The 23,098-nt window shown below is 49.5% G+C and overlaps 1 protein-coding gene across 1 annotated transcript in view; it reads left to right on the top strand.

Moving 5' to 3' along the window:
* Nucleotides 1-19,741, top strand: part of HHATL (hedgehog acyltransferase like) — a 31,090-nt gene extending 11,349 nt beyond the window's left edge. The window contains exons 6-11 of the mRNA XM_073329595.1: nt 8,410-8,581; nt 10,338-10,482; nt 11,760-11,795; nt 13,827-14,028; nt 17,914-18,055; nt 19,471-19,741. Of these exons, the coding sequence (XP_073185696.1) occupies nt 8,410-8,581; nt 10,338-10,482; nt 11,760-11,795; nt 13,827-14,028; nt 17,914-18,055; nt 19,471-19,592 (819 nt within the window). The 3' untranslated portion in view covers nt 19,593-19,741. The remainder of the gene's footprint in view (nt 1-8,409; nt 8,582-10,337; nt 10,483-11,759; nt 11,796-13,826; nt 14,029-17,913; nt 18,056-19,470) is intronic.
* Nucleotides 19,742-23,098: the final 3,357 nt, after the last annotated feature.

The following is a 23,098-nucleotide window of genomic DNA, read 5'->3' as shown; positions in this document are numbered from 1 at the left end:
AAGGAGTAATGGTCTCAAGTTGCAGTGTGGGAGGTTTAGGTTGGATATTAGGAAAAACTTTTTCACTAGGAGGGTGGTGAAACACCGGAATGCGTTACCTAGGGAGGTGGTGGAATCTCCTTCCTTAGAAGTTTTTAAGGTCAGGCTTGACAAAGCCATGGCTGGGATAATTTAGTTGGGGATTAGTCCTGCTTTGAGCAGGGGGTTGGACTAGATGACCTCCTGAGGCCCTTTCCAAACCTTATATTCTATGATTCTATGACCACATCCTGCGCTCGTTTTCACTGGGGTAAATCCAGAATTGGCTGACTGATACCAGTGGAATTACTCCATCTGTGCAGTGGTGTCACGGAGAGCAGAAATTGGCCCGACATTCCATGTGACGCTGTAATTAAGCCTTTTAATTATTCAGTGCCACCAAATCTCATGACCCCTACATTTTTAGATTTACCCCACACCCATGCTGGCCTATGTCAGTGCCGTTTTGTTTCATCCCCTGCAGACTGGTTCACAGACTCAAAAAACCCAAAGGAACCATCAAGATCATCTAGTCCAACCTCCTGCATAGCAAAAGGCATAGAATTTCACCCAGTGCTTCCTGCACGGAGCCCAGCAGCTTCCTTTTATTTAAGGAGGAAGTGGTCCTTCACCCTGGATCAAGTGCTCAGATCTACCTCTTTTCAGAGCAGCCTCCTCTGAGTTCATGTTGCTTCTCCCCAAGGCCCCTCGCCAATGGTATTGCCTTTAAAAACAAAAAAAAGGAGGGATTATTAGAGAAAATAAAGGGAAATTCACAAGCATACAGCAAACATACAGCAGGAGATAAACACAGCTGCAGTAGCACATGACTGCAGAAGGCATAGCTAGTTAGATCCTATATAACCTATATACCTATATATATATATATATATATATATATATATATATATAAAAATAAATAACCTATATACATGCCTAACAAGCTAGGTCAGCATATCTTCCACAAAAACAATGAGGAGTCTTGTGGCGCCTTAAAGACTAACAAATTTATTAGAGCATAGGTGCCACAAGACTCCTCGTTGTTTTTGCTGAAACAAACTAACACGGCTACCCCCTCTGAATATCTTCCACAGACTCTCCAGCTGCACCTGCAAGACCTCCGTGCTAAATGGACATGTGACAGATTCTTCTGCCCTTATCCTTAGGAGGCTGGCTGAAAATCTGGCCCTGAAGGTCCTTATTACATTTTGAACTTGCCGTGGCAAGTTACACACTTTATTATAGCGTTAATGATAGCAGGTCATTGAGGGCTATTTTGGGGAGGCAATGCGAGCTCATGTTTGGAGCCAGGAACACAGTGTCAGGACTCCGGGGCTCACTTCTGGCCAGGAGCGGCCCCAGCTGTTTGGCCGGCCAAGGTGAAAACTTTTTTGGCACCCCTACTCTCCCACCCCTTGCAGTAGCAGAGAAAAACAAAAACAAAATGCAGCTGGCCAGTTAGAGGGGAGCAAAAAAAGACAAGTGGTATAGCTGTTCACCGCCCGCCCTCCCCCCAGAAGCTGGCACCCAGGCCAACTGCCCTGCTTGTCCACCCTTAGAACCAGCCCTGCTCCTGACTCTGCCGCTAACTGGCTCTATGACTTCTGAGGAGTCACTTAGCCTCTCTGGTTCTCAGTTTATCCACCTGTAAATTGGGTGTACTGGTCATACCAATTAACTCAGGCCTGGTCTACACTGGAAAATTAGGTCGGCATAACTACATCGCTTGGGGTGTGAAAAATCCACCCCCTGAGGGGTGTAGTTAAGCCAACCTAAGTCCCTGTGTAGACAAAGCTAGGCCAATGGACGAATTCTTCCGTCAACCTAGCTACCGCCTCTCAGGGAGGTGGATTGCCTGCTCCGATGGGAGAATTCCTCCTGTGGGCAAACTCTGTCCTGTCTACACTGAAGCATTACAGTGGTGCAGCTGTGCTGCTAAAGCATTGTAAGCGTAGACAAGCTCTCAGCCTAGATAGTCTAACGGTCCCTTCAAGCCTTTAAATCTAGGAACTTTCAGGGATGCTCTAAGGCTGAATTGACTAATGTTTATAAAGTGCATTAACTGCAATGGATTTTTCCCTGAATAAAAACTGAGTATGGACCTCAGGACTTGACCCATTAATACATCAGCAACTTGCATCTCTAAAATCCTCCCATCTGCCCAACCACCCCCTTTCCCCCCCATTATCCAAACTTGGGCCGGGCTTTGATGTGCATTGTTGCATTGAGTTGTCCATTTAGATGCCACACCTCCCCAGCTCCATTCAGATGAATGAGACTGCATGGGGCAATATTCAGGGCCTAGCTTGCCCACAGACACAAAGCCTGCTTTTCCACAGCCCTGGCAAACTCTGCTGTAGGCCCTGATGCACTAAAAGCTGCCAAGGCCTGACCTCATCGCAGCTTGTCAGAGCTGAACTTTCCTCTCCCTTATGGCCTACTGCTCAACACTTCCCCTCCAGGCAATACCAAGCCCTCCAGAATCTCCCAGACGACACGTTTTGATGCTGCCGAAAACGCAAGACGTCTCCTCCCACCCCAGCCGCCATTTCCCCTTTCAGAAACGGTTGGCTGCACAATGGCGCCATCTATGGGATGCAGGATGCTGAAATATCGTTGGTACTAACAAATAATAATATAATAACGATTGCATAATACCCAAAGATGGGATGGGTGCATCAGAAAAATCAAAGAAAGACTCGGTCCCTTCCCCCAAAGAGCTGGCAGGGTAAGGATAGGTGTAGACCAGGGAATTTTAATTTCCCATGGGTGTTATCACTACTACACCTGCAGCAGTGGTAGGATTGTGCTTTACTACGTGTCTGTACCGTGCCTTTTTGACCGGGCGTGCCGGCTGAAAACCGGATGCCTGGCAACCGTAGCAGGAACCACGGTGGGGAGATGGATAGAAGGGAAAAGGGGCAGGAGCCAGGGTTGGGGGGATTGGATAGGAGCAGAAGAGGGGAGCAGCTGCTTGGATGGGAAGCAGTGGGTGGACACCAATGGAGAGAGGGACGGAACCAGGGGATGGGGGGTTGAATAGGTGCAGAGAGGGAAGTGGGCAGGAGCTCGGTGGGAGAGGGGAAGTAGAACAGGTACAGAGGGGGAGGGAGCAGCTAGGAGTAAAAGTGGAGGAGGAGGGACAGTTAGGAGCAGAGGGGGAGAGGGCAGGAGGCACTGGGGATGGATAGGAGCCTGGATGGGAGGAAGATAGGAGAAGAGGCATACAGGGACAGGTCAGTTTGCTTGTTCAACAGCTTAGAAAATTGCATACAAAACACCTAAACTAAGGTTAAGGTTGCAAAGTCAAGTACTGAAAAGCTAGAAAATACCAAATACCTTTGTATGTATCTGTAATGAGTCAATCTTTAATTACATGATCACTTGCCCACCAGACCCTGCCCAGGAAATTCTATCCAGTTGAATACCACCCTGGAGAATTGGATTCTACCCCTGCCTCAGTGTCAACTGTTGTTGTGGCAGTCTCTAGAGGTCCCAGCTTTCTGCTAACCGGTCTCCCTCTATCCATCTCAAATTAGCTCAGTCCATCAGCCCTTAATCTCCAGGGCTTGCAGTCTTCCTTTGTCTCCCTGTCAGGTTCTCAGAGGCAGCCTGGGGTTAAGTCGTTGCCCATCTCCTATCCCAGGCCTTTAAGCTGTTAAAAGTCTGGTTGACCGCCCACAGTGGGGCAGGCAGAGTGCCTGCCCAGCTCCATGTGGCTCCTGGGAAGCAGCTGGCACCTCCCTCTGGCTGCTAAGCATAGGGGTGGCCACGGGGGCTCTGTGCTCTGTGCACGGCCCCCCGCCCCAAGCGCCAGCTCCACAGCTTCCTTTGGCTGGGAACAGAGCCGCCTGGTCGCACCTCTGCCTAGGAGCCAGACAGACATGCCGGCCACTTCCCAGGAGCCCCCTGAGGCCAGTGCTGCCCGGAGCCTGCACCCCAAACCCTCTCCCACCGCCACAGCCCCCTACCCCAGCCCTGAGATACCTCCCACACCAAAACTCCCTCCCAGAGCCTGCATCCTGCACCCTATCCCACACCCCAACCCCCTGCCCCAGTCCTGAGCCTCCTCCCACACCCAAACTCCAGTCTGGAGCCCCCTCCTGCACTCCAAACCCCTCGGCCCCAGCCCAGAGCCCCCTCCTGTACCCCAAACCCCTCATCCCCGGCCCCACCCCAGAGCCCACACCCCCAGTCGGAGCCCTCACCCCCTCCCGCACCCCAACCCCCCCCGCCCCAGTCCTGATCCTCCTCCCGTACTCTAAACCCCACGGCCCCAGCCCGGAGCACCTTCCTGAGGCAAAGGCCATGCTCCTGTCAAATTTCTAGAGCCTGCTCCAAAGCTGGGGGGCGCTAGAGCTTCTCAAATGAAAGATCGCCAGAAATTTTTTAACCCCGGGTAAAACGACGTATTTCCAATCCCCCCCAGCCTCATTTTGAGAAACTGCTGAGCCATGTGAGCCGACACTTTCCGGAAGTCACTCAGCCTGAGGCCGACGCCCTGTGTGGCAAATTTCAGCCCAAAGCAAGTGAAAACAGGGTCTTTGTCAGTCACTGGCACTGGTACCATCTCCACGCTGATAATCTATTGAAAGGGCTTATATGGCCACAGTTAACATGACCTCTGCTGGCCTCACACTCTTTAATGCGCTGTCACAGCACCCCTGAGAGGCAGGGCAGGGCTACTATTCCCATTGTACGGAGGGGGAAACTGAGGCACAGAGCGGCTAAGTGAATTGTCCAAGGTCAGACTGGAAGTTTGTGGTGGCTCAGGGACTCAACCCCAGTCTGCTACCTCCTACACTGGAGTCCTAACCGCTGCACCAGCCTTCCTCTCAGCTAGGCTCTGCACTGTCCCTGAGCGCAAATAGAAGGCAGCTGACCTTCATCCCGCAGTGGGATGAATCACCTGGAAGGATGTTGCGTGCGGTATCCATGGGAACGCTGAGTCAGGAGTTCCATCCAGCCCAACGCCCAGCCCGCGACACTGCGTAGGGATGGCTTTGGAAACAGAGATAAGCGGAGGCCCTTGTGATTCGCTGAAGCCCCTTGTATTGCGTCACAGATGTTTCCTCTTAGACCTCAATGTCCCAGAACCCGTTGTTAGAGGGGAGAAATGACAGCTGCCTGGGATAACCAGCCAGTAACAGCTGATCCCCGCCGGATTAAACTCCAGTGCCTTCTCAGGTCCTATGCTTGGAAGCCTCTTCATTTCCTGACAGCCTGACTGCTTGCAGGCCGATATCAAAGGCAGAGTGAGAGTAACATACTCAAGCGATGCTGGCCAATGCTTTAATCCTTGGAAATCATCTGTTTCTGTCGATTGGGCTATTACAGCTGCCGCCAAAGTGCTTTCCGAGAACTCCTGCCCCATGGGGAATGAAGAAATCGTAGTGAATATAAGCAGATTTCTTATTCAGCAGCAATTTTACGGAGCTGCTGAGGGCCAAGGCATAATCCTAAACACTTGTCATGATCATTATTATATTCCAATATTCAAGGGAGGCTGCAGGGACTGGGAGGAATAGCACCGACTGTTACTGCAGAGCACACCAGTGAGCCCCCGAAATCAGAGAGGGGAAAGAGCAGCCCCAACTGATGCAGGATTCTCCCCTGCTCTGGATTCCGGAGGGCCTTGTCCAGTGTGCTGACGGGGCTTCCAGCCCTTCCCTTCCTTTATTACAACACTCGCTGCACGACAGTGAAACTGCTGTCAGGGAACATGCACATGGTGCAATGGCCATTCTAAAAAGCCCACTGAAGCAGAGGGTCAGAGTGAAGTCACCCTGTCCCAGCAGGAGGACCAGCCAGGACTGTGCTTGCCAGAGCAGCTTGGGGTACAGAAGTATCAGAGGGGTAGCTGTGTTAGTCTGTATCCACAAAAACAACGAGGAGTCCGGTGGCATCTTAAAGACTAACAGATTTATTTGGGCATAAGCTTTCGTGGGTAAAAAACCCCACTTCTTCAGATGCATGGAGTGAAAATTACAGACACAGGCATAAATATACTGGCACGTGAAGAGAAGGGAGTTAACTTACAAGTGGAGAACCAGTGGTGACACGGCCAATTCAGTCAGGGTGGATGTGGTCCACTCCCAATAACTGATGAGGAGGAGGGAAAGTTGCTTTTGTAGGGAGCCAGCCACTCCCAGTCCCTATGCAAGCCCAAATTAATGGTGTTAAATTTGCAAATGAATTGTAGCTCTGCAGCTTTATCAAGCATTCTTAAAACTATAGTACCCACCTGGGGAAGTGAGGAAACAGATTGACAGAGCGAGACGGGTACCCAGAAGTTACCTACTACAGGACAGGCCCAACAAGGAAAATAACACAACACCACTGGCCATCACGTACGGCTGCCAGCTCAAATCTCTCCAGCACATCATCAACGATCTACAACCTATTCTGGAAAACAATCCCTCACTCTCCCAGACCTTGGGAGACAGGCCAGTCCTCGCTTACAGACAGCCCCCCAACCTGAAGCAAATACTCACCAGCAACCACACACCACACAACAGAACCACTAACCCAGGAACCTATCCCTGTAATAAACCCCATTGCCTACTCTGTCCCCATGTCTACTCTAGCGACACCATCATAGGACCCAACCATATCAGCCACACCATCAGGGGCTCATTCACCTGCACATCTACTAATGTGATATACGCCATCATGTGCCAGCAATGCCCCTCTGCCATGTACATTGGCCAAACCGGACAGTCCCTACGTAAAAGAATAAATGGACACAAATCGGACATCAGGAACGGTAACATACAAAAGCCAGAGGGAGAACACTTCACTCTCCCTGGACATTCTATAACAGATTTAAAAGTAGCCATCCTGCAACCAAAAAACTTCAAAAACAGACTTCAAAGAGGAACTGCAGAGCTACAATTCATTTGCAAACTTAACACCATTAATTTGGGCTTGAACAGGGACTGGAAGTTGCTGGCTCACTACAAAAGCAACTTTCCCTCTCCTGGAATTGACACCTCCTCAACAATTATTGGGAGTAGACCATATCCACCCTGATTGAATTGACCCTGTCAACACTGGTTCTCCACTTGTAAGGTAACTCCCTTCTCTTCATGTGCCAGTATATTTATGCCTGCATCTGTAATTTTCACTCCATGCATCTGAAGAAGTGGAGTCTTTACCCACGAAAGCTTATGCTCAAATAAATGTGTTAGTCTTTAAGGTGCCACCAGACTCCTTGCTGTTTTCTTGCACACAGATCACTGTGTACCCCCTGCACTGTCATGCCCAACCAGCTAGCCTGTGTAGGGAGCACATGGAGGGGAGCTCGGAGGCTGCTTTCTCCCTGCTGCCTTGCCTTGAGCTCATGCTCAAATAAATTGGTTAGTCTCTAAGGTGCCACAAGTCCTCCTTTTCTTTTTGCGAATACAGACTAACACGGCTGTTACTCTGAAATCTATCTAACAGGTAACATGTAGCATATGATCATTCTCCCTTCCTTTGCAACCTTAGCCAATAAGATCTTGGGATTATTTGACCAACTGGTTGCAAGGAGAGAGAAATGACAAAGCCATGTTCCTTCTCAGTATATTTCCTGCCTTGTCACCATGCTCTTTTGAGTGTAAGAATCATTACTGTGACTGGCCCTTGCAACGGGCATGCAGGGCTGTGTGTGTCCCTTGCCTCATTCCTACCCATGCAGAGAGTCTTCCACAATCTAGGTCTGAGGTTAAGCTTTAACCAATCCCTTTAAGCACTTAGTCCCCCTCAAATAGTTCTCCGTGTTGTGGCATTTCCCTCGAGATCACCAGTTCATCCCCTTTTTCCAGATCACTGACGAAATAAAAAACTCAAGACCGTCCTTACAGTGAATGATGTATTGTTTCCATTTCGTTGTGTTTGTGCCATGGGAGTGCACTGCCCCCGTCAGAACTGAACGACGCAGTCCCTGCCCAGAAGAGCGTATCAGCAGCTCTGTTGCTGTTTCTCACACACCAGCAAGGCCGTAGCCTACAAATGACCCGCTCTGTCCAAAAGGAGTCATTCCCTCTGTGCTTGGATTTGCCCTCGCCATAGTCGTCAGAGCTCAGCCGCACCCATTGCCAATGCAGACAGGCAAAACTGCCATTTTGCATCAATGGACTGCTTGACAGTGGGGTTAAACTGCATTAGTATCAACTTTTAGCAGGTTACCCTGTGGACACTCGGCATTTGCATTGGTGCAGATGCACCAACAGCGGCCACCGATGGCTCAAACTGGGGCAAAACCCCAGTGTAGACAAGGCTTCAGGCAGGCTGGGGAAATTCTACTAGAGATGGCCAAAGGTGGCTGTTTTACTCTCAGCACATTCTCTGGGTAGCATAGCAAATGCGTCCCTTTCAATTCAACCCTTCCCATGCTCGTCTTCCCAACAGGTAAGCACCAGCGAGCTGAGACGCAAAGACAATGAGATGTGGAACATTCGCGTCCATGCTTTTCTCCACCTGGGAGCGATCGTCGCTGTGGATGTGTTTTTCCACTTCTTCTACATCTTGACCCTTCCTGCGGACGTGAAGTTCGTGACTCGGCTCTCGGACTGGGCTTTAGGTGGGTGACCCAGAGAACCACCTTTCATTCCTGGCCCTTAGTTGCTTATTGGCCGTCTCTGATTTTAGCAGGTTTAGGAACATCTCGAGTCTGAAATGTTAACTAATATTTTTATTCATGTGCCTAAGTAATGTCATGTAATAAGGGAAGATAAATCAAGGCCAAAATGGTTAACCGTGGATGCTTGAAGTTGGGCAGCTAAATCATTATTTAGGCAGCTAAAGTAAAAAGGCCCTGGTATGCAGAAGTGCTGAGCACCCAGCAGCTCCCATTGATCTCAGTGAGAATCGTGGGAGCTCAGGACCTCTGAAAATCAGCCCCAAGGTGTCTCGAACGGTGCACCCGGTAACCCAGAATTAGTGGCCACGTATGAACGTTTTGGCCAGGGTGCGCCTGGGCCAAAGTTCTAAGACAACAAGAGACACTGTCAAAGTATCCCACTGTCGTGTTCAACAACGGCTTCCCCACTGTTTATCGTGACTCTGTATTCGCGGGGCCAGAGTCTGAGATTCTGGTCTCAGCCCCGCCAGCTTGAGCACGAGGCCACCAGAGGGTAAAACGCAGAGGACTTCAGTGGAGTGGCTCCAGATCCGCACTGATGTGACCGGGAGCAGAATCGGGCCTGTTATGTGGGTGTGTGGACACAGGCTGAGGTGTCACAGGAGGCAGAGCCTTGACTCAAGCGCCACGGGCAACAACCAGATAAAGAGAAAACTTGCCCCTGGCTGAGCCTGGAGGTACATTTCTGGTGGAAGGTGCACTTGCCATGGTGCTTTCTGAGACCAGAATGTGGTCAAAGCTCAGCCTCTGAACTTATGGGAAGGTTTGAGAATGGAATAAAAACAAACTTTGGTTTGTTTTAAAGTGTGATGCCTGTGTTAACCGCTGATACCGGTGCTGAGATGGCTGGCAGGTGCTATTATAACCATTCTCCTCGATGGATCATATGCAGGAACCAAATCCAGGAGTTTTAGATATAAAAGCACAAGCCTCTACTGCTTGAGTTGAAAAGACCAGGTCTGCTAGCTCAGAGGAAATAGCAGAGTCCTAAGCCTATTATTAATTATTAATTATTATTATTAACGTATTATTGCAGTGACTAGGAACCGCAGTCACGGACCAGGACCCCGTGGTGCTAGGTGCCATACAAATTCACAACAAAAAGACAATCCCTGCTCAAAAGAGCTCACAATCCAAGTTACTTCTATATGAGGTCTGGACCCCAGAGGAAAAGAGAGCCACCTTGTCTTAACTAGAGCGGGTTAAATGCATATTCTGTCAGAATTTGCAGGTGCATCTAAATAAAAACACTTTGTGAAATTGGGTCAGTTTCACCGGAATTTTGGTTTGGAAGAAAACTGGGGGGGAGGGGGAGGAGTTCTGACACTATGAAAACGTCCCATTTTGATATGTTCCAAACGAAACATTTCAACTTTTTGGTTTGAAACCACTTTTCATTTCAATTTTTTTTATTTTGTAGGGTATCATAGTAGAAAATAAAAAGGGCAGTCTTGAAACACGTTTCAAATGACGCAAAATGGTTTTTGTTCTGAATTTTCCTTTCCAGAGAATTTCAAAAACTCTGGGGGTCTGTTCTTATTAAGCACGAAGCCAGATTTCGAAATCACAAAATCCTTCGCTAAACAGAACTTCTGTCTTCTGCAGAGCTCTCATGTTAATATTAGATCATGCTACTGTTTGCCTGCCTCTCACTGGGCAGTTCTCTTTACTCCTTTTTTTGCTATGTACCATACAGCCGGCCTGGCCTACTCTAACTTGGTGTATGACTGGGTGAAAGCTGCTGTGATGTTTGGAATTATCAACACCATTGCTAGGTTGGATCACCTGGACCCGCCGCAGCCCCCGAAATGCATCACCATGCTCTACGTCTTTGCAGAAACGTGAGTGCATCTAAAATGTTAATGGACCCAGGCAGCAGGAGACTCATCCAGTCAGTCCAAAGGAAATATACTGAGAAGGAACATGGCTTTGTCATTTCTCTCTCCTTGCAACCAGTTGGTCAAATAATCCCAAGATCTTATTGGCTAAGGTTGCAAAGGAAGGGAGAATGATCATATGCTACATGTTACCTGTTAGATAGATTTCAGAGTAACAGCCGTATTAGTCTGTATTCGCAAAAAGAAAAGGAGTACTTGTGGCACCTTAGCGACTAACCAATTTATTTGAGCATGAGCTTTCGTGAGCTACAGTATGCATCTGATGAAGTGAGCTGTAGCTCACGAAAGCTCATGCTCAAATAAATTGGTTAGTCTCTAAGGTGCCACAAATACTCCTTTTCTTTTAGTTAGATAGATGTGGCCGTAGGCCCAGATCCTCAGCTGGTGTCAACAGTCATTTCTCTGCTCAAGTCTGTGGAGTTAGACTGATTTACACAAGCTGAGGATCTGGCCCATTACCCCTGCCTACTGATACCAGTAAACACATAGGATGGAGAGAAATTATTGAGTGCTGTCCAGGGGGATGTAAGCAGGAGTAATGGGATGGACAGAAGAGAAGGGACATGTAGGCTGAATATCAGAGAGAACTTCCCGACAAGGAGATGTATTATCGTGTGGAACAGCTTCCAAAGGGAAGAGGTGGAAGTCCCATTACCTATGACATTTTTAAAACTAGACAATAGGAAAAGCAGAAAACCGTCCTTCCCCGAGAGGTACATTCAGCCAGTGAACTACGAAACCTTTCCCACCTCCGGCTTCAATGGTGGATCCGTCAGGATAACGTCGGATTGTTCCCAACTATTCATAGTGTTACAGTGGTGTGAAAGGAGAATTACCCCCCTTTTCTGGCCCACTTCAAAATGTAGCTTACATCACTATTTATATCACTGAAGTCAGTGGCCCAGAGATGGCTCTGGAAGAGGCATCTGCTTACGCCCAGGTCCCAGTGTGGCCCGTTCACTTCAGTGGCGTTTGCAGAGAAGTAACTGCAAAATCAGATGCTTTGGTGAAACATTTGCATCGGAGACTGTTAAAGTTAACACTGGTATTCTGCGCCTGGCAGACAAACTGGTTAATCGGGAGTAAGTTCAATGGCATTACACCAGTGTAAAATGGGTGCAAGTGAGAGCAGATGTCTTTGAATGAAGATGTAATATAATGCAATTGTTAACGCTTCCCATGTTAACGTTTTTCTCTCATTTCACCTATCTGTATTTTAGGCACTTCGACAGAGGGATTAACGACTGGCTATGCAAGTAAGTCTTCTTTGGAGGTCTGTCATCTCCACTGGGGTTTGGGGCCTTCTCTTCCATGGTCTGACTGACTCCCTGAATAGCAATGTAACTGGCTCTCAACGGCAGAAGGATGTTAAGCATTATTCACTCTGGTCACAGAGAATCCTAAAGCATCTCAGTTCTCATCTCTTTGCTGATCAGCTCCCTAAGCTGTGATCCAGGCAGTCTTTTTAAAGACTGGTTTTTAAAAAAGTTTTTAAAAAAGAGCTGAGCCAATTGGTTTGGAGACAATAAGAACCAACACGAACCACCACCCAGAACTTGTCGCAAACCTTTTTGCTGAACAATTCTATCCCGGCTCGCCTCCAATCTGATTCTCTCTCACTCCACCAAATCCAGCCCCCCCCCCCCCCCCAAATCTCTGGTTACCTCATTCTGACCATATCCCAAGGCTTATGCTGCATCCATGTCTTCCTCAGCCTTTCAGCTGTTTTCAGTAACAATAACACGCTAGTGACTGTGCGAGGAGTGTCAGTGGTCTGTGATTAAATGTTTGTGCACCAGGGAGCCTGGTAAATGGTTCATACATGGCGAGGTGGTAGGGTTGCAAACTTTGTAATATTTAAAAACTGGACACTCCAGCAGGAGTGCCGGAACCTTCCCCACCCTGAATTGTCCCCCTGAGGCCCCGTCCCAGCCCCGCCTCGTCCCCCCCAAGACCCCGCAAACATCTCCTCCTATTCCCCTGTCCCCCGTCGCTCGTTGCTATTCCCCTCTCTCCCCTGCTGGGGTTGGAAGGGATTCATCTGCAGAGCCGGGGCTGGGAACTGCAGCCGCCCAATGCAGGTAGGAGGCGGCCCCGGCTGAGTAGGGGCTGGCGTGGGTAATGACCCGGCACCTCCCCACCACCCCCTCCCACATTAACTGGACTTTGTGTGTCCAGTCAGTAGATCTGACTGGACACTATCAGGTTCCCTTTTCAACCCACCTTTCTGGTCAAAAACCAAGCACGTGGCCTCCCCTAGGAAGAGGTGTCACAATAACTGTATATCGTAAAACCCATATCCTTGCGAGAGAAGAGCGAGAGGGGCTTTGTAGTGGCTTGTACTACGGTGATACGATACATACTCATTGCTAGAGGTTTCCCATACACCGTCCTGTCAGCCCCCCAAGTAACACTGCCCCGGCCCCTCCTGCTGCAGAATCCCATCCCCAGGGCAAACCCCCATGAAAAGACTTAGTGATTCCCTACTGGCTCTCCTCCCAGTTGCCCCACAGCAGGGTGTAACCCTCGCAGTGCCAGACGGCAGCCACCCCCAGCTCCCCACCATTTACTCCCCAGCAGATGTAACTCTTTCATTGCCAGGGCACCCCTACAAATTCTTCCTCCTCCCGTACAATCCCCAGGAGACAAAATGCCTGCAGAAGACAGTCCTGGAGTAACTTGGTTGGAAGCCAACGCTCTCCATAGAGTAACGCAGGGAGGAATTCTCTGTTCAAGCTGCAGAGCTGCTGCTCTAGCCCAGGGGCTGGAGTGAAAACAACAACAATGAGCTCTTACACAGCACTTTCCATCCCTGGCTCCCAAAGCACAAAGGAGGGCCAGGACCACCACCCCCATTTTACAGATGGGGAAACTGAGGCACAGAGGGGTGACAAGACTTGCCCAAGGCAAAAGCACCAAGTTTAAGTTTTCCCCACCAGTGATCCACCCCCCCTTGCTCTGCCCCAAGCCCCCACTCCCACTCCGCCTCGGCCCCCAAGGCCCCACCCTCATTCCGCCACTGCCTGCCCCCACTCTGCCTCCTCCCCAAGGTCCCTGCCCACCAGCTGCTTGCTGCTCTCCACCCTTCCCCAAGCCCCTCCCTGGGCCGCCAGACAGCTGTGGCTGGTGGGTGCTGAGCAGCCACTATTTTTCCCCCTTGGGGGCTCCAACCCCGGAGCACCCCCAGTGTCGGCGCCTATGGCCCAAGGTCATCCAACAGACCAGTAGCTGAACCAGGAATACAATGCAGATCTCCACTAAACAATACTGATCCTATTGCCCCCTAGGTATGTGTACGATCACCTTGGAGAGAACCACGATGCTGTTGTGAAGGAGCTTCGGGCCACCATCTGCACCTTCGCTGTCACCACCCTGTGGCTGGGCCCCTGCGAGATCGTTTACATCTGGTCTGTCTGCAACTGCTTTGGACTCAACTTCGAGCTCTGGGTGCAGAAGTGTTTCCAGATGGAGCCCTTTGGCAGCCTGGAGGTAAGAAACTCAATGGCAACCTGCCGTCAAGTGGGTTGGATCATCTGGTTTGGGGTGACAGATGGATAAGAACACGTGTGACTTCAGGGGAGCTGTACCAGTTTACACCCGGGGCCCAAAACGCTGGCTTCATACAACATTTTAGATTTCCGATCAAATGGGGAGCTGTAACTGAGGATCTGCAACACTGCCGCACTCCCTGGCAGTCTGCCACGGTACTGCTGTCGTCCCTGCCTCGGTTTCCCTTAGTTTGTTCAGGGATGGAACCTATATCCAGCAGACTGCGTCTGTAACCCCAGTTCTCCGGCTGGGTTACTTGCGTCTCTCCCATTTCAGGACTGAAAGGAGTCTGGCCCCACCCAAAGTCCTTCCCGTCTCTTTAATGGACCTTCTCTCAGTAGTCCCAGGAGTTTGGGCTTTCGGCCTGGGGCCTCTCTTCTTATCCCCTCTTTTGGGGGCTGCCCCCTTTACTGGTGTCTTCCCTTCTTTCTTCAACAGGGCAGGAATGAAGTAAGTTAAAGCAGGAACACAAAGGCAAAGTTGAGAATTCCTGTTATTGTTGCCATCCCTGGTCAGGGTTCTCAGCAGTCTCTACTCTGTGTGGGGCTAGGAGGAGGACCCAGGGCTGCCCTCTCCTCTAGGTCCCAGCCCAAGGACCCTGGGTGATGCAGTCCGGGACTTGTTTACATAAATCTTCTACTGCTTCCCTGGGCTGCTTCCTACCTCATGGCCTTGACGGTTGCTCCTGCCTGATAATCTTTTCAAATCCCTTCTGGCAGAGAACTGGTTTTCCTGGGCAGCTTCCTCCTGTCTGACCCCATGGAGCCCCTACCCTGGGGCTTTCTGGATCTCCAGCCCCCTGTTCTGGCTGGGCTGCAGCCTTTGATCCCCCCTGTCTGTAGCTGATCCATAGGTGCAGCTGGGGAGGTGACCACTCCCTTTTTTAACCCTTTATGGTATGTCTACATGAGCATCCCATCGTGGGGGTCAACAGACTCAGGCTCGCGCTACCGTGCTAAAAACAGCTGTGTAAATGCTGTCTCTCAGTCTAGAGCTCAGAGTCTGACACCCACCCCCTCCTTAGGCTTCAGAGCCCAAGCCACAATGTCTACACAGCTGATTTTCGCGCAGTAGAGCCAGCCTGAGGCTGTCGTCCCGGGCTAGGTGTCTTGCTGCCATGAGCTACGTAGACGTAGCCTTAGTGTCCGTTCTCTCGTAGGGTCTATATACCGCAACACAGGAACATTCCCCATCTTTGGCTGGGAAGGGGTGACAGCCCCATCCCTCCCACCGAAAGCCCTTTGGGTACTTCAGATCACCCTCATTTTGGTTTTGAAAGGCTGGTAGAGCTGAAGGGATCACCGCTAGGGCAGGGAGGGCAGCTCAGTCCATGGCCATAGAGTCCATGGCCTTTCTGCTGGGATTACCAACAAGGAGCAGCCTTCGTGCTCCAAGTCCTTCACCTTCATGAGCAGCCACATGCACAGACAAAATCCAAATTCCCTCCCCCCAGAGCCTGATCCAAAGCCCACCTGAGCTGCTGCGGTGCTTCAGGGGAGAGTTATTCCAGCCACAGAACTGGAGCTTCCCCTAGGGGAAAATGGAGAGGGCGTCGAGGGACCCAGAACTACAACCCCTGAAGCACCCACAGCGACTCAGGTGGAAGTAAAGTTAATGCCCAGCAGAAACAAAACATTGAATGTGTCCGCATGGAATTTTTCCAGAACCCTTTTTCATTCTGCACTTTTTTTTTTTTTGACATTTCAACTTTTTATCCCGATCTGGGATGAAAACAAACATCGAAATATTGGAATTTCCTGCAGGTCTGAAATGCCATTTTTTGCTCCGTTCTAAAGACCAGTGACCCCCATCTAAATCTGGGAGCTAGTGGCCAGTAGGAGGGTGCTGCTGGGAAAGATGCAAGAAATCACATCACGGAAACATTTCTGTTGTTTTTACCAAACCTAAACCATTGGCCCTGACACCAACGCGCTTCAAAGAAACACTTCAGAGCTAACCATCCCCTTGCTTCTTCAAATTGAACTTGTACCCAGATTATAACCCACAAAGCCAGAGAAATCTTAATGCCCAAAGCACCATACTTCTCAGCTCCAAGGGTCCTGGGATTTCTAGTTCTCTTTGAAGATTGCTGTAAAAACCACTTCCCGTCTCCAGTCACAGCAGCGGCACTGATGATTATGTGCAAGTGACTATCACATTCTGCTATTGTCATGGGGCTTTAGGTTTTTCTAAATCTTAACAGCTTCCAGCCAGTGCTAATAACAATCATGGCAAAGGATCGTGCCCATAGCAGCGTGCCTCAAAGCAGCCTCCTATTACTAAGGTGCACAGGAGAGGCAAAAAATCCCTCCCATCATCTAGTACGCACTTTGCAAACATTGGGTCGTTCCCTTGTCTACCTGAGTGGGACTCAGTGCAGGACCGGAGGAAAAGTTTTAACACATCCTTGTGCTCCCCCAGTCCTGGGATCCGTGGCTGCGAACGGAGCCTAAACGCTGTTGCATTCTACACATGACTGCCCATGGCCCCAGGAAACCATTCCAGCAACTGGAGATCAGCCACATGTAGCAACATCCCAGCCATGCCCCCCTCTGCAGGCCAGGCTCCCTCTCTGGAGACCAGGAGAGATGGTGGCAAAGCAGCCCTGTCCCACCGAAGGAATCGCAGAACAACGTAGCTATAGTATGGAGAGAACCTGGACTGTCTGCCTGCCTGATGACGGGAGATGCTGAATTCTTCCCCTCCCATCAGCCTCCCTGTCCTGATAAGCCTACAGTCTAACTCAGGACACGACCCAGGGGTATAATCCAGGCTAGGACAGGTGTGGGGGTCACTGAAATGGGGAGGGTTTGCTTGGCAAGGTGGCTATGAGAGGTGGAGAGAGCTCCACGGCCCAGGCAGCCACAGGAGAGGAAGGAGAGAGGGGCAAAGGCAGCCGTGAGGCAGGGGGAAGGGCGTAAGGAAAATGAGAGTGACCACGTCAGCCATGGGCACGAGCCAGCATGAAGCACAATGAAATTTACTTAGGGTCTCTGCTCTCTTGGCCAGACTCGGCTGCCCCAGCTCCATCCTGGCTCCATCCCGTCCGGAGCACCAAACGCCATTGCAGGCTGGTGCTCGCAGAATGGAAGGTGGTGGCCTCGGGCTGGCTCAGCTCACGCATTAGCCTGGTTGCCCCACGCTACCGTCCATTAGCGAGGGGGATCCTCACTCTGCTATGGGCACTTTACACAGAGCAGATCTTTGTGGGCAGCTGGCCCAGTCCCAAGTAGGGCTGCCAATTTTGGTTGGGCATATTCCTGGAGATTGACTCACATGACATCATCTTTAATTCAAGGTTAATCTTTAATTCCTGGAGACTCCAGGCCGATCCTGGAGGGTTAGCAGCCCTAGTCCCGGGAGTCCCTCCTGGAAGGTGCTGAGTGCCCCCAGCTCCCACAGACTTCACGGCTCAACACCTGGCAGAATTGGGAGCCTGAGTGCCAAATGGAGGGAGACAACGAATGGGCCAGAGAGAGGAGCGACAAGACTAGAAAGGAAGGCTGGTTCAGGTTGTTTGCACCTGGGTTCGATTCCCTGCTCTACCACAGATTCCCTGTATGATCTTGGGCCCACTGAACTCAGTGGGAGTGAGGCCTTAGTCTCTGCACACCTCAGTTCCCCATCTGTATAATGGGGGTAATAGCACGATTGTACCTCACGGGGATGCTCTGAGGCTAAAGATGGCCTGGTGTTCGGATACCACAGTCGTGGAACCTGAGATAGAAAGACGGGCTCTCAGAGAGCACAGCTAAGAAAAATCCCACTCCCCTTAGCAGGCAGCGCTCTCCCCTTACACTCCTATCCCTCTGTTTCACCGGGCAGGCCAACATGTCAGAGCCGATGTCTCGGCGGATTAGAGGGATCTTCGGGGCTGCAAACTTCTGGGCCATTGTCCTCTACAACGTCCTTGCCCTCAACAGCCTGGACTTCACACTGCTGGTTGCCAAGAGAATCCTCCTGACAGGTAAAGCCCTTCTGGTCTCCCTCAGATGAAGAAGCCCTTTTCCTTTGCGTACAGGAGTCATTATACCAAACTCAAACCAACGACCCCCCCAGTCTGGCACCCTGATTTAACAGGAGGAGCGTTAGCGTATATGCTTCTTGGGGTAAGGACCATCATTTCTTGCCATGTTTCTACAGGGCCTAGCACACTGCGGCTCTGACCATGGTTTAGACCTGTCAATGCTATTGCAACATAAATAATAATAACAGGGATTTATTTCCCCACTTCCTCCTTCTTCCATTACAGCTACTATTCCCATGAATTTGGCAGACACACGCTCTCTTGATTTAGTTAGGGATTGGTCCTGCTTTGAGCAGGGGGTTGGACTAGGTACCTCCTGAGGTCCCTTCCAACCCTGATCTTCTATGATTCCTCACCAGCCTTGTATTTCTAACAGCTTCTTAGGCACCTGTATTGGATCCCTTCTGTTATTAAATCCCATTCATTCTCCCACCCCTAATAACTTACCCTGACGGCGTATTTCTCACCGAGAGGTGGCAGCAGCATGTTGAAACAGCCTGGGCTATAAGCAGCTGACTGAGTGGTGTCCCGTCCCCTTCCAGGCTCCCCCACGGGACTGACCGGGGCTCAGGAGGGGGATAACGTGTGACCTGGGGGGTTCAGAACATCAGAAGTTTCTGATGGCTGAGTTCATTGTCGGAGCTAGTCGTATTACTCATTGAGAGGTCCTGTTTTAACAGGCACAGGGCCTAGATCTCTCTTTCTCTGCTATGGAAACAGTTGTGGCTTCTAACGCTGCCAGACCCATGCCCAGTGGAATTATGGCCCTGTACTAGAAGCTCTCCCGTCGGCATAATTACTCTCCACCTCAACGAGAGGCAGAAGCGATGTTGGCAGGGAGCGTGTCCCACCAACATAGCATGGTGTGAACAGAGCTTTAAGTTGATGTACCTTACGGTGCTCAGGGAGGGTGGCTTTTTCACACCCCTGAGCGACGTAACTTACATCAACTTACGCAGTCGTGCAGACAAGCCCTAAGTGGGACGAAGGAGTCTGTCTGAGCTTGGGGAGCTGAGAAAGTATTTCCACAGGATTCAAAGCTGGGAGGGCCTCATGGTTTATAGAAGACCGTGCTACTTTGGCAGATCTGGGCCCACCCCTGGAGAACTCCGCCCCAATGGATGAGTGCAGATAGGGTCAGATCCAAAGCCCAGGGAAGTCGATGGAAAGAGTGCCATGGATTGCCATGGGCTGTGGATCATGCACAGACATGATTCCCCATGTTTATCACCTCTCAGGACCTGCCCCGCACCGAGCAAGGATGCTGAGTTGCATTCAGACTAGCTTTGGAGAAGAACCTCACCCTTTTCATTAGCGCCCAAGTCAAGCTGACTGTCTGTCCCTCTGGCTCGCAGGTTTCCCCCTGAGCACCTTGTCCATCTGGTTCGTCACCTACTGTGGAGTGCAGCTGATCAAGGAGAGGGAGCGCCTCCTGGCAATAGAAGAGGAGAAACGAGACAAAGAAAAGGCAGCATAGAGATGAGAAGAGGATTGGCCCAGACACCTCAGTGGCAGCATCACTTCCTCCCAGCCATCCAGACCAAGACCCCTGCAAATGGGGCTCTCCAGCATTATTTGCAATCAAGCGACTGTATCTTACCCATGTACAAACCACCTGTAATAAAAACCTAGCTTAAATAAAGATTTTCCATAAGACTTTAATAGGCTTTTAATATGCTCCGATCAGATGGCAGGCTAAGTTATTTTAGATTCATTTAATAGATGCTAAGACCTTTATGGTCATCTGGTCTGACCTCCTGCATAACACAGGCAGTAAGGTTTCACCCACTGATCCCAGCATCTCGAGCCCATAACTTCTAGTGGAGCTAAAGCATTCGGTCCTGCTGCAAGACACAACACCAGGTGTTTCAGAAGAAAGCATTTCCCCTGTCATGCACCGGGTAATTGTTCTTCCCATAGGAAGGGAAGGATTCCTTCCTGTTCCCAAGAAGAGAGGGTCATCTTATACCCTGAAGCATGCAGTTTGGTTACTGTTTTCTTATCCTATCTAACTATAGCTTCCTAGTATGGATCTGAAAATTACCCAGCCCTTCACTAATGCATTCTGGGTGCTATGCATATGTTTCAATCGAATCTCTGTATAACAACAGAGGCCAACATAACATCTATATAAAAAACCCCAAAATCTTAAAGCACCAAAATGATTAGGACTGGAGAAAATGCTTGATAGTGACAGAGTTAGAGAGCTCAGCCTTCAGCTTGCCAGAAATAAAACAGACTTGATTACGGTATATAAGTATCTTCAAGGGAAGAAAATTGTTAGGGGGCTTATTCCTTCACCCACTTACTTCCCTGGTCCTTCTTGCATGAACAGAGAGCAACAATACCCGAAGTCCAAAGGTGCAAACAATTTGATGTTTATTGGGGTGAACTTCCAGCAAGCATGATTCCAGTTTCCTTCCTTAGTGTCCCCCTTCCCAAGCTATGACACCACAGAGCCTTACCTGTGTCCCTGTTCCCATTTCCCCCTTTAGCTAAACATGATTCCAATTTCCCCACCCCCATTCCCTGTTCCCATTTCCCCCCCCCCCCACCCACTTCCTGATTGACTGCAGACTATATAGTAAAACTTGAGTTCTGCTTAGCTATACCTGAACCAATCATTTTCCTAAAATTTAACTAACCAATCTTAACATGATTATGTAACCAATTATATCCCACCACCTTAATTAGTTTACACCCAGCAAAATTTATTATACAGCAGAGATTATACAGACAAACAATGGCAAAGTGGGAACTATAATGACAAAACAATACAGAAGTGAGGATTTCACATCCCAGCTATTGATAAGTGAGTTCTTGCCAGACAGGATGCTATCAAACTAAGTTTCCTTTTACATTTTCTAGGCGCTTCCCTTTCTCTGGAGGCGATAGGCATTATCAGGACAGGATTGTATCCTAACAGCCCCATAGCACCTTCTTTCAATGTGACTAGTTTGGAATGTGAGGAGGTGACCGGTCGCTTCCCAGCTTATGGCTGCCTCTGCTGCTTAGCCAAAGGCCTTAGCCTAAGAACAGGACCTCAGACTGTCACAGTAAGAGAAGGCCCTTACACCGGCAGACAGTGATTTTGATTCTTTCTTTTATACCTCTATAACTAGCCAAGTGATAAGAATACACCTAAATTCTTAGAGTCTAGGCCTTTACAGACAGGCCTGAATATCTATATCCTAACAAAAATAGCAAATACTAAAGGGCTCTTTAATCTAGCAGAGAAAGGCATAACAAGAGCAAATTCAAGTTGGAAATTAGGCATACATTTTTAACTGTGAGGGTGATTAACCATTAGAACAAATTCCCAAAGGAAGTGGTGGATTCTCCATCTCTTGATGTCGTCAGATCAAGATGCTGCTCTGGAAGATGTGCATTAGTCAAAATCAAGTTATTGGGCTCAATACAGGGGCAACAAGGTGAAACTGAAGGATTTGTGCTATACAGTATCAGAGGGGTAGCCATGTTAGTCTGGATCCACAGAAACAACGAGGAATCCAGTGGCACCTTAAAGACTAACAGATTTATTTGGGCATAAACTTTCGTGGGTAAAAAACCCACTTCTTCAGATGCATGGAGACATGCATCTGCTATACAGGAGGTCAGACTAGTGGTGCCTTCTGCCCTTAAATTCTAAGACTCTATGAATGAATACATAAATGAAGAGGGCCAGCAGCAGCGCTGAAAAGAGCAGGGGTTTCCAAACATCTTCTGTGCTGAAGACAGATGCAAAGAAGTCAGCATCAGTGACTGCTCAACTCTGCTGCAAAACAGGCCCTTAGCCTTTCTTTTTAAATTCTTCTAACATCAATTACATTTTTACGTCTATTTAGTGCTGGTGAAAGGTGCCTGAATGACACCCTGGGAGAGCGAGGCCTTGTCCTGACCTCCAGAATGGGCACTTACAAGCAACCATAGTGCAAACGTCTCACCCAACGCTCCACCAATATGCCTCGAGCCTGACTTGAAGGGCACCACCCATGGGGCTAGGAGAGTAATGCAACCTCCATGACATTTTTGATGTTGGTTTCTGTGTCACAGATACCTGTCAAGAAGGAACCAAACAGAGACACACTAGTTTACTTTGTCCTGGCCACTGAAAAGGCTTAGGATCAAATTCAGACAAGTGATTGAGAAGTAAGAAACTCCCACCACTCAGCCGCTGAGACCCTCCATATAATGCTTGAGTGATTCCAACAGATTCACAGTGTGAGCCGGTGATGTGAATCAAGGGGCTTAATCTGAATGAAGTTGATGGGCAAACACACATGCTGATCAGCTGAGAAATGTTGTGTGGCTTTGGGAAACTGCTCCTTTGAAATATATTGAATCAGTGCATGTGGATGTGTTTTATACACACAGCTACGTCAGAGGGGACGATGATCCTGGAGGAAAACATAAAATCATCACCGATAAAGTTTGCAGATGACACCGAGCTTGGGGGAGGGGCAAACAACGAAGAGGCCAGGTCACTGATGCAGAGTAATCTGGATCGCTTGGTAAACTGGACATAGGGAAACAATAGGCCTTTGTAATAGGGCCAACTGTAAATTTATTCAACCAGGAACAAAGAATGGTGGCCTTGCTTACAGGATGAGGGACACTATCCTGGGAAGCAGTGACTCTGAAAAGATCTGGGGAGTTGTGGTGGATAATCAGCTGAACAGAGCCCCGAGTGCAATGCGACAGCCGAAAGGGCTAATGCAGCCGTACCCAAACTATGGGTTGCGACCCCAAGTGGGGGGAGGAGGGGTGTCACGCCATCAGCGGATGGGGGTGCAGCAATCCTGAGTGTGCGGGATTGTAAAATAGCATCCTCTGCACAGCATGAGCGTGCAATATGGCATTCGCCAGGTCACGCCGCATGGAGGATGTCATTTTGCTCTACAAAATGGCATCCTCCATGGAGCATGACCTTGTGTACAGGACGTGTGTGAGCTCACACTGTGTGGAGAACGCCATTTTAAAAAC

This window comes from Lepidochelys kempii, chromosome 2 (genome assembly GCF_965140285.1).
Source record: "Lepidochelys kempii isolate rLepKem1 chromosome 2, rLepKem1.hap1, whole genome shotgun sequence".
Taxonomy (NCBI): Eukaryota; Metazoa; Chordata; order Testudines; family Cheloniidae; genus Lepidochelys; species Lepidochelys kempii.
This window is presented reverse-complemented; position numbering and strand designations above follow the sequence as displayed.